General features: G+C 40.9%; 1 protein-coding gene across 1 annotated transcript; it reads right to left on the minus strand.

Moving 5' to 3' along the window:
• Positions 1-15,636: 15,636 nt before the first annotated feature.
• On the minus strand, positions 15,637-19,774 carry LOC119693717 (glyoxalase domain-containing protein 4). Its single transcript, XM_038117995.2, has 5 exons — positions 19,525-19,774; positions 19,103-19,152; positions 18,523-18,788; positions 16,904-17,059; positions 15,637-16,733 (listed from the first exon to the last, which is right to left on the minus strand). Exons 1-5 carry the CDS (start codon positions 19,612-19,614, stop codon positions 16,438-16,440), a joined length of 858 nt encoding a protein of 285 aa, XP_037973923.2. The 5' UTR covers positions 19,615-19,774; the 3' UTR covers positions 15,637-16,437.
• Positions 19,775-20,538: the final 764 nt, after the last annotated feature.

Consider the following 20,538-nt stretch of genomic DNA (forward strand, 5'->3'; position numbering starts at 1 on the left):
TTTAAACACCAGAGGACCTTCGTCTCGCGGCGGCCATCAGCAGAAAACCTACGTGAGTCGGGGCGGAGGTCAACAACAGAGGCCCTACCGTCGACGAGCTGCGCCCTACCCGCAGCCGGCGCCGCCAGCGCGGCACCAGGCGTACGCGCAGCCCGCGACGCGCCGCCCGCCCAATGCCGCCCCCAGCGCCCCGCGGCCCCCGGCGGCGAGCCGAGCGGCCGGGAGGCGCATCTAGCCGCTACGACTCAATCACAGCCACAGGTACAACATGCAGGCCGGCTACAATTTTTTTCTGAAGCTTGGTCCTCTATCACAGACGATAATTTTATTTTAAGTACCATATTATGTGGATACAAAATACCTTTTACTGAAATACCTGTTCAATATCCTGATATGTACCCAAAGCGTACATTTTCAGAGACAGAACAAACTCATGTTAAATTAGAAATAGCCCATTTGCTAAACATAGGTGCCATTAAAGAATGTTCCTTTGTTAAAAATCAGTACGTGTCTGATATCTTCCTAGTACCCAAAAAAGATGGCGGTTATAGGTTTATTCTGAATTTAAAAAAGTTAAACAAATTTGTTAAAAGCGACCATTTTAAAATGGAAGATATCAGAACAGCGACTAGGTTGATTAACAAAAACTCATTCATGGTTAATCTAGATTTAAAAGAGGCCTATTTTTTACTCTCGATATATGAAGGTCACAGGAAGTATTTACGATTTCACTTTAACAAAACTCTTTATGAGTTTACTTGCCTTCCCTTTGGTCTCTCACCCGCACCGTATATTTTCACAAAAATACTTCAACCTGCTACCGCCCTTCTCAGATCTACAGGTCTTCTATCAGTTAGGTACCTAGATGATTATCTGTGTATTGCTAATTCTTATGAAGAATGCCTAACCAATGTGAATCGAACTATCGAATGTTTAACTAAACTTGGTTTCGTAATTAATTATAAAAAATCGAATTTAATTCCGAGCAAATCCTGTAAATTTTTAGGTTTCATTATAAATTCTGATAAAATGACTTTAGAGTTACCTGAACAGAAGAAACGAAATATTTTAAAGCGTATCGAGGATATATCTACCCATAAAGTTATACAAATTCGTGACTTTGCACGTTTTTTAGGTAATCTAACAGCAGCATGCCCAGCCATATCATATGGTTGGGTATACACAAAAACATTCGAGAGAGCGAAATACCTAGCCTTGATTGAGAACGGCGATGATTATGATGCAATGATGTCGATTCCAAATAGTTTTTATGGTGATTTGCAATGGTGGAAAAATAATATATTACTTTCATACAATCCTATTCGACGCGGAAAATATGTCATGGAGATATTTTCAGATGCCTCCACAACAGGCTGGGGTGCCGCGTGTAACGGCGAAAGAGCTAATGGTCTTTGGTCAGCCGAAGAACAAACTAACCATATAAACTATTTGGAACTACTAGCAGTATATTTTGGGTTAAGGTCATTTGCTAACGACAAACACGACTGTGAGATCCTACTTCGCGTCGATAACACAACCGCCATCTCTTATGTAAACAGAATGGGCGGCGTGCAATACCCTCATTTAACGAATGTTTCTAAAAAGATATGGCAGTGGTGCGAGACCAGAAACATTTTCATCTTTGCTTCTTACGTTCGATCATCACACAACGTTGAAGCCGATTGTGAATCGAGGCGTATTAATATCGACACGGAGTGGGAACTCTGCAGTCAAAGTTTTTTGAAGATAGTTACACGGTTTGGTCAACCTGACATCGATCTCTTCGCATCTCGCATAAATGCAAAATGTGAGAGATACGTGTCGTGGCGGAGAGATCCTTACGCATATAATATTGATGCATTTACACTGGATTGGCATCCTTTCTTCTTCTACGCTTTCCCACCATTCGCGATGATTTTAAAAATACTCAACAAAATTGTTAATGATGGTGCAACGGGTATATTGGTAGTTCCATTCTGGCCCTCTCAAGCTTGGTATCCCTTATTCAGATCACTATGCATAGGTGAGACTATTACGTTTCCCCCTAATAAACAACTCCTCTCGTCGGTTTTCAGGACAACACACCCGTTGCATCACCATCTTTCCCTGGTAGCGAGCATTGTATGCGGCAAGCCTTCCTGAATCGGGGCGTGCCAGACTCAGCTATAGAAGTTATGATTGCATCAATATCCATAAATACTAGAGCTCAGTACTCGTCTAGTTTTAAAAGATGGTGGGATTACTGTATAAATAATGAAGTCGATTTCTATGATGTACAAATTAGTCCATTACTTGATTTTCTTACTCAATGTCTTAAATCAGGTGCATCTTACGGTACACTAAATAATCACCGCTCAGCAATTTCTCTAATTTCAACAAATTCTGTAGGCAATGATACGAGGGTGAAAAGATTTTTCAAAGGGGCATTTAAATTAAAACCTGTCTTCCCCCGTTATAATGTAACTTGGAATCCCAACATAGTTTTAGAATACCTTTCTAATCTATATCCTAATGAAACACTAAGTTTAGAAAAGCTTACACATAAATGTACAACCTTGTTAGCTCTGGCGACAGGGCAAAGAACTCAGACGCTTTTTCTGATTAAATTGCCCAATATAAAAATGTACGACAATAGAATTATCATAACAATAACCGATCTTATAAAAACATCAGGTGTAGGTCGTGCGCAACCGGTACTGGACCTTCCCTTCTTTTTGGATAAACCGAGCATTTGCCCTGCCGCCACCGTCAAAGCATACTTATCAGTTACTGCAACAATTAGAAGTTCAACTGAGACTAGATTGTTATTAACTTTTAAAAAACCTCATAAAGCTGCTTCATCGCAGACCATAGGTCGATGGATAAAGCTGACTTTAGAGGCGAGCGGTGTGGACACGAGCGTGTTCAGTGCACACAGCACGCGCCACGCGGCCACGTCGGCCGCCCTGCGCGCCGGCCTCAGTTTGGACACCATCCGCCGCTGCGCCGGCTGGACGGGACACTCCACGGTCTTTGCTAACTTCTACAATAGACCTGTCGTTAATGAGCCTATGAACCTTTTGTCAAATGATTAAAATTGTTATTACAGTACCTATTCTGATTAAAATTATATAATAATTACAGATGTATATATATACCCATGAACGATCTAGTTAATTGTTGTGAATAATAAATTACCTGAAAATGGAGTTATTTTCTGATCAAAATGGTTAAATAAAACTTTAAGTATTACACTTAACAGTTGTTATTTATTTATTGAATACCTACTAACAACATTGATATACACTTATGAAATTTTCCTCTAAACATCTACATGGTATATAAAAATTAAATCTCGAAGGCGAAAACAGGATAATTAGATGATCAAACGAACTTGCAAAGTGAAGTTCGATCTGAATTATCCTGTTTTCGCCGCAGAGATTTAAGAACCCTCCCAACCCATTCTTCAACCCTATGATGAATCAATGTTGTTAGGTAATATTGTTACATATCTCTAAATCATGAGCTAGCCGGCTGGCGAGCCGGGCGGGAGGCAGCGTGGGGCTGCACAGCGGGCCGACTTCGTTTTTTATCTTGCTACCCACGCTGAACACTGTGTGCGAATTGGCTAGACGTACTAAGGGTACTACATGGTATATAAAAATTAAATCTCTGCGGCGAAAACAGGATAATTCAGATCGAACTTCACTTTGCAAGTTCGTTTGATCATCTAATAATTTCTATCTACGGCGTGGCGCAGTGTAGATGTTTCTCAACCTAGACTACTTAGACAAACATAATCAGGTAACCGAATGTGTATCTACACCCACGGAGGTAAACAGGTATTTATATAGGTAGTTGTACCAACTATGATCTTTGACGATGGTTGTTTAGTTAGTCAAGTGATTGCAGATTGCAAGTGCGCCGTATCTCGTATTTGCTTGTTTGATCTTCGACGGTTGACTGGTCACTCGGCCATTTCGGTGATTTGATAAGACGGATTAGTTTAACCACTATCTGGATCTGGCCCTATCTCTATCTAAAACAAGGGCTGCTTCATACAGGGTGTAGAAAAAGTGGTAGGTATAGTAAGCCAATCCATTTCAGATAGAAATCTGTAATTAATGATGAGGTAACTATAACTACAACTTTTGTAACTAAGTAAGTACTGCACTTTTCAAAACAAAAAAAAACCCTCCAAAAAAGTGTGCATGGAAAGGCTTTTTTGAGATTTTTATGCCGTAGAACAAAAGTTCTGAATGAGCTTTTGCAACAGCCTGTATAGCGAGCGAGAAGAATAACTGCTCCTATATTCTCAGCTCACGCGAGTTTCGTCCAAATTGTCTGCACAACCGCGATTCGGTTTCGTGCCACATAAATTGCAAATAAGCACTTATTTAAGTAAACCAAGATTTACGTAATAACTGAGTAGGTACAGTGGAAGCCACTACTTTATGTAACATTGCATTTTGATAAAATGTCTTTCAGCGTGGGCCGTTGACCAGGGCGCCCTAGGTAAGTTTTCAGTTAACGGCACACTGAGGTGCCACGCGCTCTACCCAAGTGAGTCCCTAGGTATGAAATTCAGCGTAGTCACTATTGAACGCAATGTCATAAGTACCTAGTCCTCTTTAGAATACTTTTTTAGAAAACTCCGAGTGAGTCAAAGACAGTAGGTAGGTAACTAATATCATGGTCAGATAATATCATGAATGATCGAAGATTCAACACCTAACTATTTGTGGTCGACAAGGTATTTATGTAGACCCAAATATGTAGGTACTCGTCGCCTTACATTATAAAATATGTAGTATTTATGAGAAAGCCGTCAATGGCTAATTGTGCACCTAATCAGCGTGTGTCCCTCACTATACCGAGTCGGGAAGGCACGGCCCCGGCTGTGGTTCGGGACGACACGCGATCTCCACTGCCGAATGGCTACGGATATAACTACGGACTACAGGTTGACTAAACTTTCATGGGATTGGCTTTAAATGTCAGCGCCTGCTAGAACGAATAAGTATGAAGATTTGGGGACAGATTGGAAACTATTTGAACAAAATTTTAAAGTAAAAGATTCCTACTTATGAACCTATTTAAGCACAGCAGTCGTGCCGTTTAATTTGAGTCCTAAAGTCTATTCTTTGAAAAATTGTCTTGAGAAGACTCTACAACCTACCATATTTAGCGAAAAAAATACAATTTTAAACCTTAGTAGATACGTACCTAGGTTATACTATGCATGCATATGTAAATCCTGACCCGCTTCTGAATTGCAAGTGCTAGATCGATAGCCTCAAATCGTTTTACAACCAGCAATCTGCTTACCTGTCTTCATACTACCTACTTCAATATATGTATATTAATAAGGCCCTGTTACAATGTTTGATTAGTAGCTACCTGCGGGATAAAAACATGCGGTCACTCTGAGAGTGACAGCATGTATTTTATCTCACAGGTAGCCACTAACCAAACATGGTAACAGGGCCTTAATTTCTAATCAAGCTAACTATGACTTAGTACTAACTACCCTTCTACTAGACTACTACTTGGGTGGGTATGCTGCGTTCCAGAATAGTGGAAGCTAAATCTGTTATCGCGCCCAAAACAATACGCGCATCAAGTTCGAGGTCATCGCACGTATATCAACTGTATTCTGCAGTCTGCAACACGACATAAATATGCTAATTATTGTAATCTAACTGGCAAATCCTTTCGCCACGGTTAGACACGACAGGGGCGTATTTACCCTAGGGCTAAAAGGGCTACAGCCCGGGGCGGCAGGCGGCGAAGGGCGGCCCAGGGGCGGCCGGCAGGCCGCCCTTGCACTTTAGGCAGGCCTGTGTCACTCCGCGCGTGGGCGGCGCTGGCGCCAGCCTGGCGCCTGCCGCTTCGAGTGGGCAAATCTAGTCGGCTGCCGCAAGCGGAAGACGATACACGCGCGCGCGAATTATGAATAGAAAAATGGACATAAAAAGAAAAAAAGCAGCAAAAAGATATTGTGCCGTATTTAATTGCTTAAATACGGATCGTGATCCAAATTTAAATTTTTTTACATTACCAAAAGATGCTGACAGGTAAAACTAATCTAAGTATTTTATTGATTTCTTCTACGTTCCTTATTTGAAATGAAATTAATCCGAACTACAAACCCTTTTTTTCTCCATGTTGAACAAAGTCTATTCCAATATTTTTTTCGTTAAATTATTAAATTTACAGACACAACTACCTTCAAAATGTATTAATGAATCGATTATAAAATGTGCGCTGAGTGGGATTAGTGCTTAACGAAACTAACACGTTCTGTATCATAATATAAATTATATCCATAATATAAATTATAACGAAAAAAAACATGTTTTCACAAAATTAAATGTTTTAGGTACTTAGATTCATACATATTTTATGTACTTCAAAATATCTTAACTATGAAATTGTCATTGTTTTTACTGGTTATTTCCAATAGAAAAAAAGTTTGGAATAGCTTTGTATTCTAAATTCAAATTATTTTGTTTTAATATCATGACATTCTTTTTACAAACTCAGTCCGTTGCTTAGTAAACGTTGTAGTCTGGGGTGCTGAGGCAACCCTAAGGTGGCTTCTTTTTCAATGCGTATAACCACGTATAACTTATTATGCACCGTAGTCCAGTGAAATAAGGCGCATATTCCCTCAAAAATAAATTGGTAGGTAAGTAAATAAAAACGTGTGCGGCTGGAGCGCGATCTAAATTAGATCTTATTGCTTATGGGATGGAGTCATATTTCTTTGATAGCCATTGCGAAGATGGACTTCTGTACCTGGTACTAGTTATTATTCTGTGCTTTAGGTTGGAGGAAGAAAGTACAGAACAATATTTTAGGACGTAAGCCTATAACGGCCCTGAGCCATCTTTCCAAATGTTGATTTCATGTCTTAAGAAATATGATTTAAAGTATGAAAGCCGCCTTTGTTCTTTTCTGAACCGTTGGAATAGTCTATTTTTTTTCAGCCTTTTTAGGTATTTTCTTGAAGGAAATCTAAAGTTTTTTTTGCCTAACTCAGCGCCCGCCCTCCCCGCACAAGTTTATTTCGACGTTTATTTTGACGACCGAATGGCGTAGTGGTTAGTGACCCTGACTACTGAGCCGAAGGTCCCGGGTTCGATTCCCGGCTGGGGCAGATATTTGTTTAAAGACAGATATTTGTACTCGGGTCTTGGGTGTTGATATTTATATTTAGTATCTATCTATCTATGTATTTGTGTAGATATATCAGCTGTCCGACACCCATAACACAGGTTCTGCCTAGCTTGGGGTCGGATGGCCGTGTGTGAGATGTCCCCACATATTTATTTTATTATTTATTTATTTATTTCTAAATGTTCTAAAATGTATTCGTCTATCTAGAAAAATCATTTTTTTTCTTCGGAAGATATCATTATGTAGTTGTAGGCCAATCTATCACCACAATGTTCTGATACATAATTATGTAGGTCGGTAGGTACTCTACACTTCTTCTTTCGTGTCAGTGAACATGCGAATTTTTAAATTTGTCCAGACCAAAACGGAGCAACTTTGATAGCATTCTGGTTGGCCTGGAGTAAGTCCTCCGGAGTGTAGGTGGAAGGGCACAGGGGGCAGGAGAGTACATGCTCCATAGTCAGGGGGCGGTATCACAGTCGCATAGGTAGGTTGGTGCCAACAGTATAGCCCCACTTGCAGAGATTGTACTTGCAGCAGCCTACCTCTGCTCGCAACCGATTTAGAGTCTTCTAAATGTGCCAGGGGAGACTGATACCGGGAGCAAGTTTTTCCTCAAGAGGTAGGAAAGGATCCTGGGGCTGCTTTTCCGACCAGAGCCTTAGCCTTGCGTTTTGTGGGTTTTCATCCGTTAAGGACATCTCACTATTTAATAACGCTTTGCAGCTCTTAACGCGGGAAGGTGCGGCAGTATGTGAGTAAAATGTATGTCTGGAGTCGCATTCTTGTTTGCCTTTCTCAACAGAACATGCCACTTTTCACCGTATGCTAGGGGGTGCTATCCCAGCCAGAGAGAGCCTTAGCCTTGCGTTTTGTTGGTTTTCATCCGTTAAGGACACCTCACTATTTAATAACGCTTTGCAGCTCTTAACGCGGGAAGGTGTGGCAGTATGTGAGTAAAATGTATGTCTGGAGTTGCATTCTTGTTTGCCTTTCTCAACAGAACTTGCCACTTTTCGCCGTATGCTAGGGGGTGCTATCCCAGCCAGAGAGTAGACTTTGTAGAGCGGTGTCGGTTTGAGGCATCCCGTTACTATACGAACTGTGTCGTTAAGAGCAAAATCTACTTCTCTAGCATGCGCGGACCTTGCCCATATCATCATCAGCCAATAATCATCCACTGCTGGACATAGGCCTCTCCCAAGGAGCGCCACAACACTCGGTCCTCGGCCTTTCTCGTCCAACCACTACCGGCTCTACCCGCCTAACGTCGTCAGTCCAGCGGGCAGAAGGGCGTCCCACGCTGCGTTTGCCTGGTCGTGGTCTCCACTGGAGAACTCGTCTACCCTAACGGTTATCGGTTCTACGGCAGATATGACCAGCCCACTACCACTTCAGCTTGCATATTTTGACAGCTATATCGGTAACCTTAGTCTTCTGACGGATTACCTCATTTCTGATACGATTCATCAGAGAAACCCCAAGCATAGCTCTCTCCATAGCACGCTGAGCGACTTTAAATCGGTGGACCAGTCCTACCGTCAGTATCCACGTCTCTGCACCATACGTCATCACTGGCAGGACGCACTGGTCAGAAGAAGAAGAACTGGCCAGAAGACAAAGTCTTCCTTGTTCGTAGAACTTGCGGAGAGGCGCCCCAGCTGGTAGAAGAAAGCCGCCGCAGAAGTTTGTTTCGGGAGCTGACTTTCTTCTTGGTGTTTTGGCAGTGGGTTTTGTACGTCCAGGGTCACTCCGAGGTATTTTGGTGACGAGCAGTGCTGAATTTTTTAAGTATGAAAGCCGGCCTTTGTTCTTATTGAACCGGTAGAATCTAAAGAAAAAAAAAATTGCCTCACTCAGGCGCCAAAGTTTATATCTAAACGTTCAAAAATGTACTCGTCTATCCAGAAAAATATATTTTTTTTGTTCGGATGATATCATTATCTATTCGAATCTATCACCACAATGTTCTTATACATATGTAGGTTTATAGCAGTGTTTTTCAACCTTTTTCATGATTTTTTTTACACCAGGGGGGTCCCCCTGGTGTAAAAAAAATATTTCGCGACCCCCTTGACCCTTTGGGTCTCACATGATAGGTCGCGAGCCGTATCGCCGAATACGAATATTAATTGAATTGTTTTTTGTTCTAAAATACCCACTTTCGGCCTCTGGCGACCCCCCTACAGAAGCTTCGCGACCCCCCAGGGGGTCGCGACCCACAGGTTGAAAAACACTGGTTTATAGGGACTATACACTGACTGCTCTTTCTGTTTTCTTTCATTCCTTCATGGGGCGGAAAACTACAGGAGCCCAGGGCGCGCAATCTTTAAATACGCCCCTGGACACGAGACGTCAAGACGAATTAGCAATAATAATGGGCAAGTTTCTTACTCTATATTTCCTCGTCCTCGTCCGCTAGTGTCTGAATTATTCGTGCCGACGTTTGTGATCTGCAAACTGCAAATAAACAAACGTACAAACAAACATATCTTTATTGTAATAAGTAAAAACATACAAGGTGGGGTAGCCCTGGTTCCTAAACTAGGGTGACCTGTGTGTCAGGAACCAGTTTCTTACAAACAGTGTTACAAAAATAATACAGAGACATACCTGAGGGCATTGACATATATATTACTGCGTAAGGACAGGCCAAACCACTTAAGAAAATGGCACCCGCGCGTTGGCCCTAAAATAGATATTTTAGGGCCAACGGTCCTCAGTCGACAGTTGTCTGTGACGGAGAGATAGTCTTTGTTTCTTGTGATAAATATGCCTATTTTTGTTGTGAAAGGCTACAAAAACTATGATACGAAGGTTAAAAAGGAATATGGAATATCGTATCATCCTTAATTAATAAATAAACACATTTTAAAGCGATAATTATTTTTCTACCTAAGTCTACAATGGCCGCACGACGTAACCTTATACGGACGTCCGCATGCAACTCACTCATATTATTATGTAGTCTGAGCCTATCTGAAACCTAGTTAAACATTGTGAGATATGGCGTTTCGACTTTCTCCGTGTTCGGCATCATAAGGGTCACAGTGACAGTTAAATAAAGTCCATTTTTCTCTCCACCTTTATTTGCAAGGTGCGGGTGCCTATATAAATAGAGTGAGTCGCCCGCGCGCCTCAGTTGGTTTTTGATTTTTGAAGTGAACACTTCGGCAAAATGGCTCAATGTAGCCACGGTTCTCGTCGGCTTCGCTCCGACGGGGAAAAATATAATATTGAATTTGCGGAGTCCTCGCTGCCGGGAGCAGCGTGATGCGGACCAGGCGGCGCGGGGCTTGCCGGCTGCTGCGCACGCAGCCATTGCTGAGGATTTCGCAACGAAGGTTTGAGTTGATAAGCCGTGAGTAAAATGCTATTATTTACTGCTTTTAAAAGCTCAGCCACTGGTCATAATGCTCCGGCGCTTGGAGTTTTTATCCCACGCAGTAGGGTCCGATTCAATAGTCGTGGTGATGATTGATCACATATTCCGGTCCTACTAGTGGCGCTTGAGCTAGATACTTACATTAATGACCGCTTTAAGTAAAGCATATGTTAATTTTATACAGGAAAAAATAATAAAAATATATTTTTCTACCCTCAATTTCTAATATTTTTAGAAAACAGTTGATAAAAACTTTGCTATTACAATAATGCACTTACAGCTTATGTAAGGCTTTACAAACAGAAGCTTTCCAGGACCGTCATAGGATTTTTTACAGGAAGTACGTGGCTCCGAGTTTCAGTATGTTGGGACATTGTGGCATGTGCGGCGAGTAATGTGATCCGCCGGTACCTACCCGCTGAGGGTAGGCAGGCCGATTCGGTGAAATTGAAGTTTCGTGTAACCTGCACCCGGCCCTGTGCTCCTGCGCTGGCCGCCGTCTCGTGGCACCTGCATCGCAGCGTACACCCGGCCCTGCGCTCCTGCCCTGGCCACCGGTTCGTGCCACCTGCATCGCAGCATACACCCGGCCCTGTGCTCCTGCGCTGGCCGCCGTCTCGTGCCACCTGCATCGCAGCGTACACCCGGTCCTGGCCCTGGCCACCGGTTTGTGGTACCTGCATCGCTGCATAGACCCAGCCATGCACTCCTGCCCTGGCGGCTGTGCACCCGGTCCTGGCCCTGGCCACCGGTTTGTGGTACCTGCATCGCTGCATAGACCCAGCCATGTACTCCTGCCCTGGCGGCTGTGTTGTCCCACCTGCATCGCTGCGCACACCTGGCACTCCTGTTCTGGTTGCCAGATCCAAACGCCCCCTGTCTGGGAAGAGATTTTATGCTCAGCGGAACCGCCTGCACTATTGCTAGCACGGTCATCATCATCATCAGCCATCATTATGAGTGACTTATTTAGAAGGTATCGAGTAACGTGCGCTATTCATCAGTGATTATGGCATATGCAGACGAACGTTTACTGCCAAGGTTGGTCATGTTAGCCATACAAGGGCACACCAACGAAGCATGAGTAACCACCTGCAGTCGCCGTAGCCGCATCGGCATGGATGACGACAAATCGGGTAACGTGCACCGCTTCTAAAAGTGTTATAGCACTTCAATTTGATACCTCCGCTGAGGTAGGGTATTCTATTAAAGCAGCTTTCTTCTGAACTCCCCAAAGTGACCTGTAGACTGCTCCTGGGGATAGTTGTGCAATCAATTTTTTATTTCGATGTCTCTGCTGAAGAAACTGTCTAATGCAGCTTTTGTTCTAAACTGCCTAAAGATCATTGGACTGCTCATGGGAATGGTGACGCACGGTAAGTACAGGAACGTTACTCTATACTGATGAGAAACGAACGAACGAGAGCTGTCGTGCAATCGGCACGTTTAATACATACAAACAGATAGAGCGGCTCGCGCCGCAGTGCACTGAAAGTTCGTTTTTCGTCATATAAAGTGACCCCCCAGACACTATCTTAAGTGTCATGACACATCGGCAGATTCCAGCTTTGAGTCTTTTCTTTTCTCGGCTGTGAGCAAAGTGAACCCCACCGGCGAGTGTTCAACCTAAAAGCACTGAGCTAATTCCTGATTTCGTGAAAGTCGCTGTTGCTATACCATACCGCTTCACAAGTTACCGAATTTATTATGATCCTACTGTCGGGTGATCATGATCGGAGTGTCATCGCGGTTTCTGAGTGGCACCATATTAGCTGTCTTCCTTATGTCCCAGTGGATTGTGAGTGTGTATCCGAGCTCTTTGTTGAAAAATGCGTGAACCTCCTACGCAGCAGCTGTCTACTAGTTGTTTATCGAATAAATCGAGTAACGGTGCTCTTGCACGAGACGACTACCTTTTGGTAAAATTATAACTTCCACTATTCTGGGAACATGCATATACCTACTGTGTACTGTGTATCACATCACGTGTAGCCGCAGCCCTACTCAATGTACGGGGCTAGATAATAAACAATGGCAGTCGTCATTAAATTTCTATGAATTTCGAAGGTCATCATTTGGAGCACAATCCAAAGGGTGAAAGTACCTATTCATGCCTAAACGGCTTCTCTAATGAAAATGTATTTTTAATTCGATTCTGGCGCAAACGTTTCATAACTATTTTTCAACACTGTATCTGCTGAAACTACTTAGACTGACTGGTTAAGATGCAGACGTGCCGTTTTCACAATTCCATTTTGAGTAATCCTCAACTGTTTTATGGATCTTTCAGTTAGTTACGTACCTAGTTACCTAGTAAAAAATTACTTGTGTCATGCCCGTACTCGCATCTCATTTAGGAGCTCTCTGGCCTCTAGCTGAAGGCTAGAACTGGTATATATATCTACTAAGCTAGTACAGAGTTATAACCGGGCAGCGGTGACGTGGTAGCTGCTTGATTTATTAGAGTTTGCGGAAAACTTTCTAAATAAGTAATAATTATTAGTCATAATATTAACTCTTCGCAGTTCTTTCAGAATGCAATACCAGGTCGCTGAAGTAGGTAACCTTCCTTAGCTGGACAACAACAAGCCTTTTTGTTTTAAAGAATGTCACAGTTATTGGCCGTTCCACTGTCATATCGATGTCCAAGGACTGTTTCTTGGGTATAGCTAACTACCTAAGTTTACCTATAGATAGCCGCAAGCTATCTGCTGTTGGCGAACTGTCAGTTCTGATTGATAAGTCAGGCTCGAGGTGGCTCGTCCAACTGTCCATGTTCCCGCCACCATGATTGTTGCTTCCACAGATTAGAGAGTCTATGTTGGCTGTCGTTGCATCAAGTCTGATCAGGTACAACTAACATCTTTACGTACCATCTTTATTTAATCGAGCTATTTTATTTTGTTTTATCCAGGTTGACTTGATGGTTTCAAAATCGAACCTACAACAATGTAAGTAGGTACCTACCTACGTACCTTTGAAGTTGCAATAAGGCGAAGCCTTAAGGTTTTGGCCGAGACCTGCCCTTAGTGTTGACGAACATACCTAAAGGTGACCTTGTTAATGTTTTTCATATGAAGTGCTGAACATTTTACTTATCCTGGTGGCATAACTGATCATTTACTTACCCAGTTAAGACATGTTAGCCGGGTTTCATTTATCAACTATTATAATTGTTATTGTTGTGTTAATCAATCTTTACTAATTGATGTCATCTACCAAGGAATGCTGCCAGAGCTCATAATATTCACACATGATGATACAGAATGATAGTAGCCCACAAAATCGGTGCAAAGGCTTATAAAATAACTTTCCTTCCTAGTAGGACTGCACAGGAACTCGTTAACCGCCGAGTTAGTTAGAATACAAAATTAGACTGTGTGTTACTTGTCAATCTAGAATATGAATATAGTGACCTGCATCATGTTTTGAAAAACTGAATACTTTGTTATCCGCCAGTATCACAGCCTTCATCTAATCTTTTCCAGTAGCTGATGAGGCTGAGATATTTAGTAAAATTATCTTCCCTTCAAGCACCACTCCTCGTTCCAAGGACTAGATGCCGCGCCAGGTGTTGCAGGCCGTGTCCTCGTACAGGGCTGACTGAGCAGGTCCTCGAGGCTCCAGGGTCGGCTGCTGCATTTCTGAGGTCAGTCCAGAATTACATACCCTAGTCAGCATGTGCTGACCTGAGCCCCAGCGGCCTGGATCGATATTCTACATTTTACAGCTTTTAAATATTGTTGCAAAGTATTTCACTGGTTCCATCCATTCGGCTAGTGTATGTTAAAAATATAGCCTTGACAATAACAAGATATTGATCAATAACTACTTATAAGTATTGCTTTCGAAGAGGCACTGTGTGTATCCATATGTATAATTACCTACCTATAGGTATAGGTACATACCTTCCATAACTTTCTGACAAGTCAGGAATAATAAGGAAGTACTTAAGTCTTATGTATACATATACCTTTCTTTTTAGTATATCTATTACCTAGAAATCTATGCATTATAAATTTATAGATTCAAATATTTATCCACTGATATAGTCATCAGTAGCTTATGGGTCACAGTTGGTTTTCTCTCCACCATGCGATAATAAACACATCTCACAATGTTTAACTAGGTTTCAGATAGGCTCAGACTACATAATAGACGCATTTTTCCTGAAATAAAAATGACATATTATGTATCTAGCCTATCTGAAACCTAGTCATTTCTGCATGGTGATATTACAACTGAGGCGCGCGGGCGACTCACTCTATTTATATAGGCACCCGCACCTTGCAAATAAAGGTGGAGAGAAAAATGGACTTTATTTAACTGTCACTGTGACCCTTATGATGCCGAACACGGAGAAAGTCGAAACGCCATATCTCACAATGTTTAACTAGGTTTCAGATAGGCTAGATACATAATATGTCATTTTTATTTCAGGAAAAATGCGTCTATTATGTACCTACTATCCGGTGACGGTAAAATATGAACGCACGTACAAGGTTGCGTCGTCAGGATAAGTAGCTCGGCTCTGAGGCTCTGACATAGTTCCAACAAATTATGACAGATGGCAGTTATTTTGCTTGTATGAAGAAGGTTGTAGTAAAATGTTCTGAAGGGCGTATCCTTCTTTTTGAAGTCATTGCCTGAGGGTCTAGTATATGTTTGTTAGATTGTCGGAAACTATAAAAGTTTACGTTTTCTCGCATACAAAGTGGCGCCTCAGGCGGAAACAATCATGCAACTTCTGACAGATAATGTATGCAGTTGACATGAGAAAACTTTAACTTTTATAGTTTTCAAAAATTGCAAAACCTCTACTAGACGGGCTGTATGTAGCCTATCACTTTTGAATAGCTGAATTGATTCCGTTCCCAGTAGGCAAACTGTTAGCCGTGACTGAATTTGCGGCGTTTCGGTTTAGACAGTTTGCCAATGCAATTTGCACCGTGCGTCTGCGCGCCTACTATCGAGTGCCTTAAGATTATAGTTTCTAACTAAACCAATTTTACTAAATACAAACAACATTTTTACTGTATAGTGGTTTTATTAAAATGTAAATTATAGTAATATTATTTGTATGGTAAATATAATTACTTTGTCTAAATACATGATTATAATCAGAGATTACTTTTGATAGCATTAAATTTTAATACAGGTATTATGTTTTTATAGGAATTTTGTAAAATATTTTATACTTATAAGTATATATTTTTATTGAAATGCACGATCTACTTCAATATAACCAAAAGTTCAAAACGAATAATATCACATTTGCTTTTATATAATTCTTAGAATAATTGAACGTAAAATACATAAATACTTAAAACTTTTTATGGAATTAACATGTAAACAAACACATAATAATCATCAAAATTGTAACAATATCAGCTTCACCAATGTTCTTATCAACTAAATAAATCCGTACTTCTAATATTATGCTTACAATAAAAATACTTAAAATTAAGTTATTATCCTGAGTGATTGCATCTCTATTACTTTCAATATACATATCATACATAAGCCTATGGAATTGCTTAGATACTACTTTTATTATTATAATATTTGGGACACTAGAGATTTAAGAAAATAGAAGATGACCGTAGGTGTAAAAACCAGTAGTAAGAACCTGAAGCACTATTTTGTTTTTGTCGTGATTTTTTCACTATGTGTTGCTTTTGTGCCGTTTAATCGTGATAGCTACAGAAAATCTCCAGTGCACCAACCGGAAAAAACAATATACTACATAGTATGTACCTAACCTAGCCTAGAGTCTAAAATACGTAACATTTGACAGAAACGTGAAATACGCTATTTTAAATTCAATATTTCCGCATATAGTTAACTGTCAAATGTGACCAATAAAATTTACTCTTTCATACCCAACATCCTTACTTAGCGCGCGACTTGTCCGCCTTGATAAACTTGTCCAGATCGGCATCACTCTTCGGGTCCACCTGAGACAGCTGGCGGAAGCTCTCGTCGTCCACGAAGCAGATCTCGTGGTCGTCTGGATCGGCCAGGATGATGACGCGGACGGTGGCCTTGCCCGGCGTGTCCAGGGAAATGAGGGGGGTGAGGATCTTGCCCCGGGCGCGCTGGATGGCCTGGTCGATGGCGGGTTGTTGCTCGAAGGGCACGGAGAAGGCGATGCGGCCGTAGGCTTTGGCTCGGTTTACGGGGGCTCCTGGAATGGGTGTTTTGTGAGTTAAATTTAAAGTTTGTATCTTATTTTTACAGCGTATTGGAATAGAAGGAAACTTAGTTCTTATCATAGTTGTGAAAATTATGAAATACGGCATACCGACAGGACACAATAAGAAGACTTGAAGAGTTGGCGAAAATAAATATCCTTACCAATATCAATGAGCTCCAATTTGGCCTGGTCCTCGCTGAATCCGAGAAGCACAGATTTGTCAGTCTTGTTGAAGATCTTCAGAGTAAGGAGACCATTCCAGTATTCAATAGATTTGGCCAGGTTTGAGCTCGCCAGCGCGACTTTCACCACGGGATCTGAAATATTCAAGAAACAAATTGTTATTTTCAGGACAATGGAGTAATGGTATCTTTTGGAATAAGCGACAACGACGCCGCATAAAATTCTGAAAATATTATAAATGAACGATTTTGGTAAAACTTGGTACTCAGGAACCAGGGTATCCCCTCGATTAGGCTATTTTGGATTTCCTGTAGTAGTTTTACTTTTTAGCTAGACTCGGCTCAACCCTGGTTGGTAGGTACCTAATAAAATTGGTAGTCAGTAATGGCTAAATTTTTTATGATAATTGCTTTTATGCTTGTTCATAGCATTATACAACATATTGTGCGATATAACGATATAAGGTATAAATCAGTGCAAAGTGTTTGAAGGAACGTGTAAGATTGGAAAGGTATTATCTACAAATTATCTCTCTATCATTTGAATAATAACATGAATAGCACTCGGGACTCGACAGATTATGAGTACCTCGGTCATGTGACCACCCATGCGTTTTCATTGTGTGTTTTCAGGAGCTATCTATTTACCGAGATACACTATCCGCCTGCGTGATTTTCAATATGATGCACTACTGATTAGCAAAAGAGATTAGTTATCATTTTATTAGCATTTTTATTATGCTAATAAGATTAATAACTAGAGTGAGTCAGTGCTTGTGATGTGAGAGTAGTTTTCGGTGACAAACGAGCATGATGTTTTAGTAGGTACCTAGATTAGTATAATAATATGGCTTAGCAAAGATAGAAATTAACCTACTATCAGTCATTTATTTTCCAGCTAAACTCAGTCTTTAATAGTAACATTCATTTGGGGATCAGCAAATTTCATTAACATTCATGGAAACCTGTTGGGTATCTTACAACATACATGGGGCTGACCAAGAGGGCATGAAGCGAAGCATTCTATTACTAGACCAGAAACTACTGACCAGTTTCTAAGTGCTAGACACAGATGAAGTCAGTTCAAGAAACGAAAATATTACATCACAATTTTGTAAAGATATTAAATCAATTGATAAGATATTTACAAGTACATACCTAACAAGTACATGCCTACTGTTGCCACTTATCTGATGTGTTGATAATTTTACAATGAAATCTGTTTATTACTGTGAAACAATGTTTGATTTCACACTTGAAGCAGAGGACATATTAACTTATTCTTTGTATGCATCACATTATCCACAAGTATTTATTCCATTTTAAGAGCAATTCATTTTAAAATGTTATGTAGGTACTGATTTCTAAGGATACATAAATAAATATCTCCAAGCTAGCTTAGCTAGCTTGCTAGCGAAACACAAAGGTCCTATTTATTATTTCAGAACAGGGTAGATATTTGTGCCTAGATATTCCCAGAAAATATCAATAACCTTGCAAATTACATTGGACGAGAGAGAAGTGGAGACATGCATGCATGCAAGAATTAGTTATATCCATGTTCTACAAAATAATAATAATTTTGATTAAAATTTTACCTTTGTCAACTGGCTGTGGTTTGTCAATGACATAGAACCTGTAGCCCCCGGGTGCCTCCAGGTACTTCACGCCAGCTTGTTCCTTGATTGGCCAGTTCATTGCTGCTGCCCGTTTGAGACTCTCGCTGGACTGTATTGTGAGGCCCATGAAGTCATTTCCCATCTCGTACTCTGTGATTCCATAGTTGTATGTGAGCTCGACAACAAAGTGTGTGTCTTCTGGCCCGTACCCTACCATGGTTTTGCTCCATCTGTTTGCGTATGGTCTGAAATGTGGGAACGGCACATAAGAGTTTACAATATTTTTATTGAGGGGAACACTAGACATTTTCTGCACTAATAGCATTAGATTAGGTAGATAGTAGTGGCTGTGGACAGTCTGAATTATGTGATGATCCTTAGCAGAAAATTATGTCTAGCAATTTATGAGTCACAAACACAATCCACATGACTCAATTTGTGGCTAATTACACCATAGTTACCAATAATTTAGGAAAAAATATTGATAAAGTCTTGTGAACAGACACATGCTTAATGCACAGTACGTATAAAGCTTTATATTTTTTTTACTGATAATTACCCATTGCATGTGGCCTCACATCCTTCACTGAACTCTTCATGTCTGAGGACCTGCAGAACAATACAATATATTTATAATACTTTATCTTAAATTGCAGCATCTTCTAGTAAGTTATGAAGAAGTCTTTCTTTATGATTAGGTATACATATATAATTTGCTGAGATACAACACCAAGTATACAATGGGCAATAACATAATTACAGTAATTCGAGACAGTGACGAGATTGTATGGTACCGGTTTCGCACTAACCTTGAGCAGCGGCTAAAGAAACAGCAAAAAATCTAGTTTTTTTGCCTTAGCTTCAGATACTATTCTGATAACTATCATTCTGATTATTACACAATATTCAATATGTAATTAGGTTGTGAGGTACAGAATATCATTAATGTATGTTTTTAAGCATAATATAGCGAAGGCTTACCTGCATTCCTAAGACTTCCCGGTAAAATTTGGCGGTTAGGGTCCTGTCTGCAACTTTGAACACGAAATGCAACGCACGCCCGCTAATCATGATGCTGTATTTTTTACACTGGTTATTATAGAAAATGATAATTTGATAAACAAGATTATATCAGGAATATTACACTTATTTTAAATGAATTGCATTTATTTTCGATTTGTGAACGAGTTCACGTCTACACCGCACCACGAAAATAAATGAACTGTCAAATTTGACAACAAGCACAAGCAGTGCAATGCACAGAATACACTCAACGGACATGACACAGAGCACAGTTAATAAGCGTTATTATTCTGAGGTAATTATGATGAACCAGGTGAAATTTTATCTGAGAACTTCCCGTTAGTACTACATAGTTAGTAGGTATTACTAGGTAGGAATCTTTGATAATGCCCCCTCCGTACCTAACACGCATACGTCCAAAGAGTACTATTTCATACGTCCACGTCCAGCGCACTTTGGGTTGGCGAGTGTAAGATAATCTCTCTCTAAGGAATGAAATCTTTGTGCATGACCAAGGTCTGAACGCCCTTATAAGCTTGGACCATTTCCCGCCACGGTGGTTCACTGTGGGTTGGTTAGTTCACTTTCTTTTATGCATAGTGAGAGCGGTGGTGTAGGTACCTACCTGAGATTTCAAAGAACTCATCGAACTTACCCGATGAGCTACCACCGCTCCTTGGACCAACTTGGCTCGGCAGGCAGGGTGCGGGTAGCCAAGTAAAACATATTAAGTAGGTATAAAACGATGTATGAGAGGCAGTAGGCAGCCAGGAATTCTTATACTTACTTATATTTTACTCACTACAGCTACAGCAGCCAGGCTGCCTGCTGCCTAGTGCGCGGGGGGCCTTATGTAGATGACGGTAATATGACTCGTTCGCAAGCTCTAGCAAACAGGGTGTTTTTATCAGTCTGATGACTAGAGTTGGCAGCATAGCAAAAGTTGCTCACAGTATGTTGGGTACCTACATT

The sequence above is a fragment of the Plutella xylostella genome, chromosome 10, assembly GCF_932276165.1.
Source record: "Plutella xylostella chromosome 10, ilPluXylo3.1, whole genome shotgun sequence".
NCBI lineage: Eukaryota > Metazoa > Arthropoda > Insecta > Lepidoptera > Plutellidae > Plutella > Plutella xylostella.

Coding starts and splice junctions, on each gene's coding strand:
- LOC119693717 (XM_038117995.2), bottom strand. CDS start 19,614: ATGATTAGCGGGCGTGCGTTGCATTTCGTGTTCAAAGTTGCAGACAGG. Junction 17,060..18,522: donor ACCACAGCCAGTTGACAAAG/GTAAAATTTTAA, acceptor TGAATATTTCAG/ATCCCGTGGTGAAAGTCGCG. Junction 16,734..16,903: donor ATTGGAGCTCATTGATATTG/GTAAGGATATTT, acceptor CACCCATTCCAG/GAGCCCCCGTAAACCGAGCC.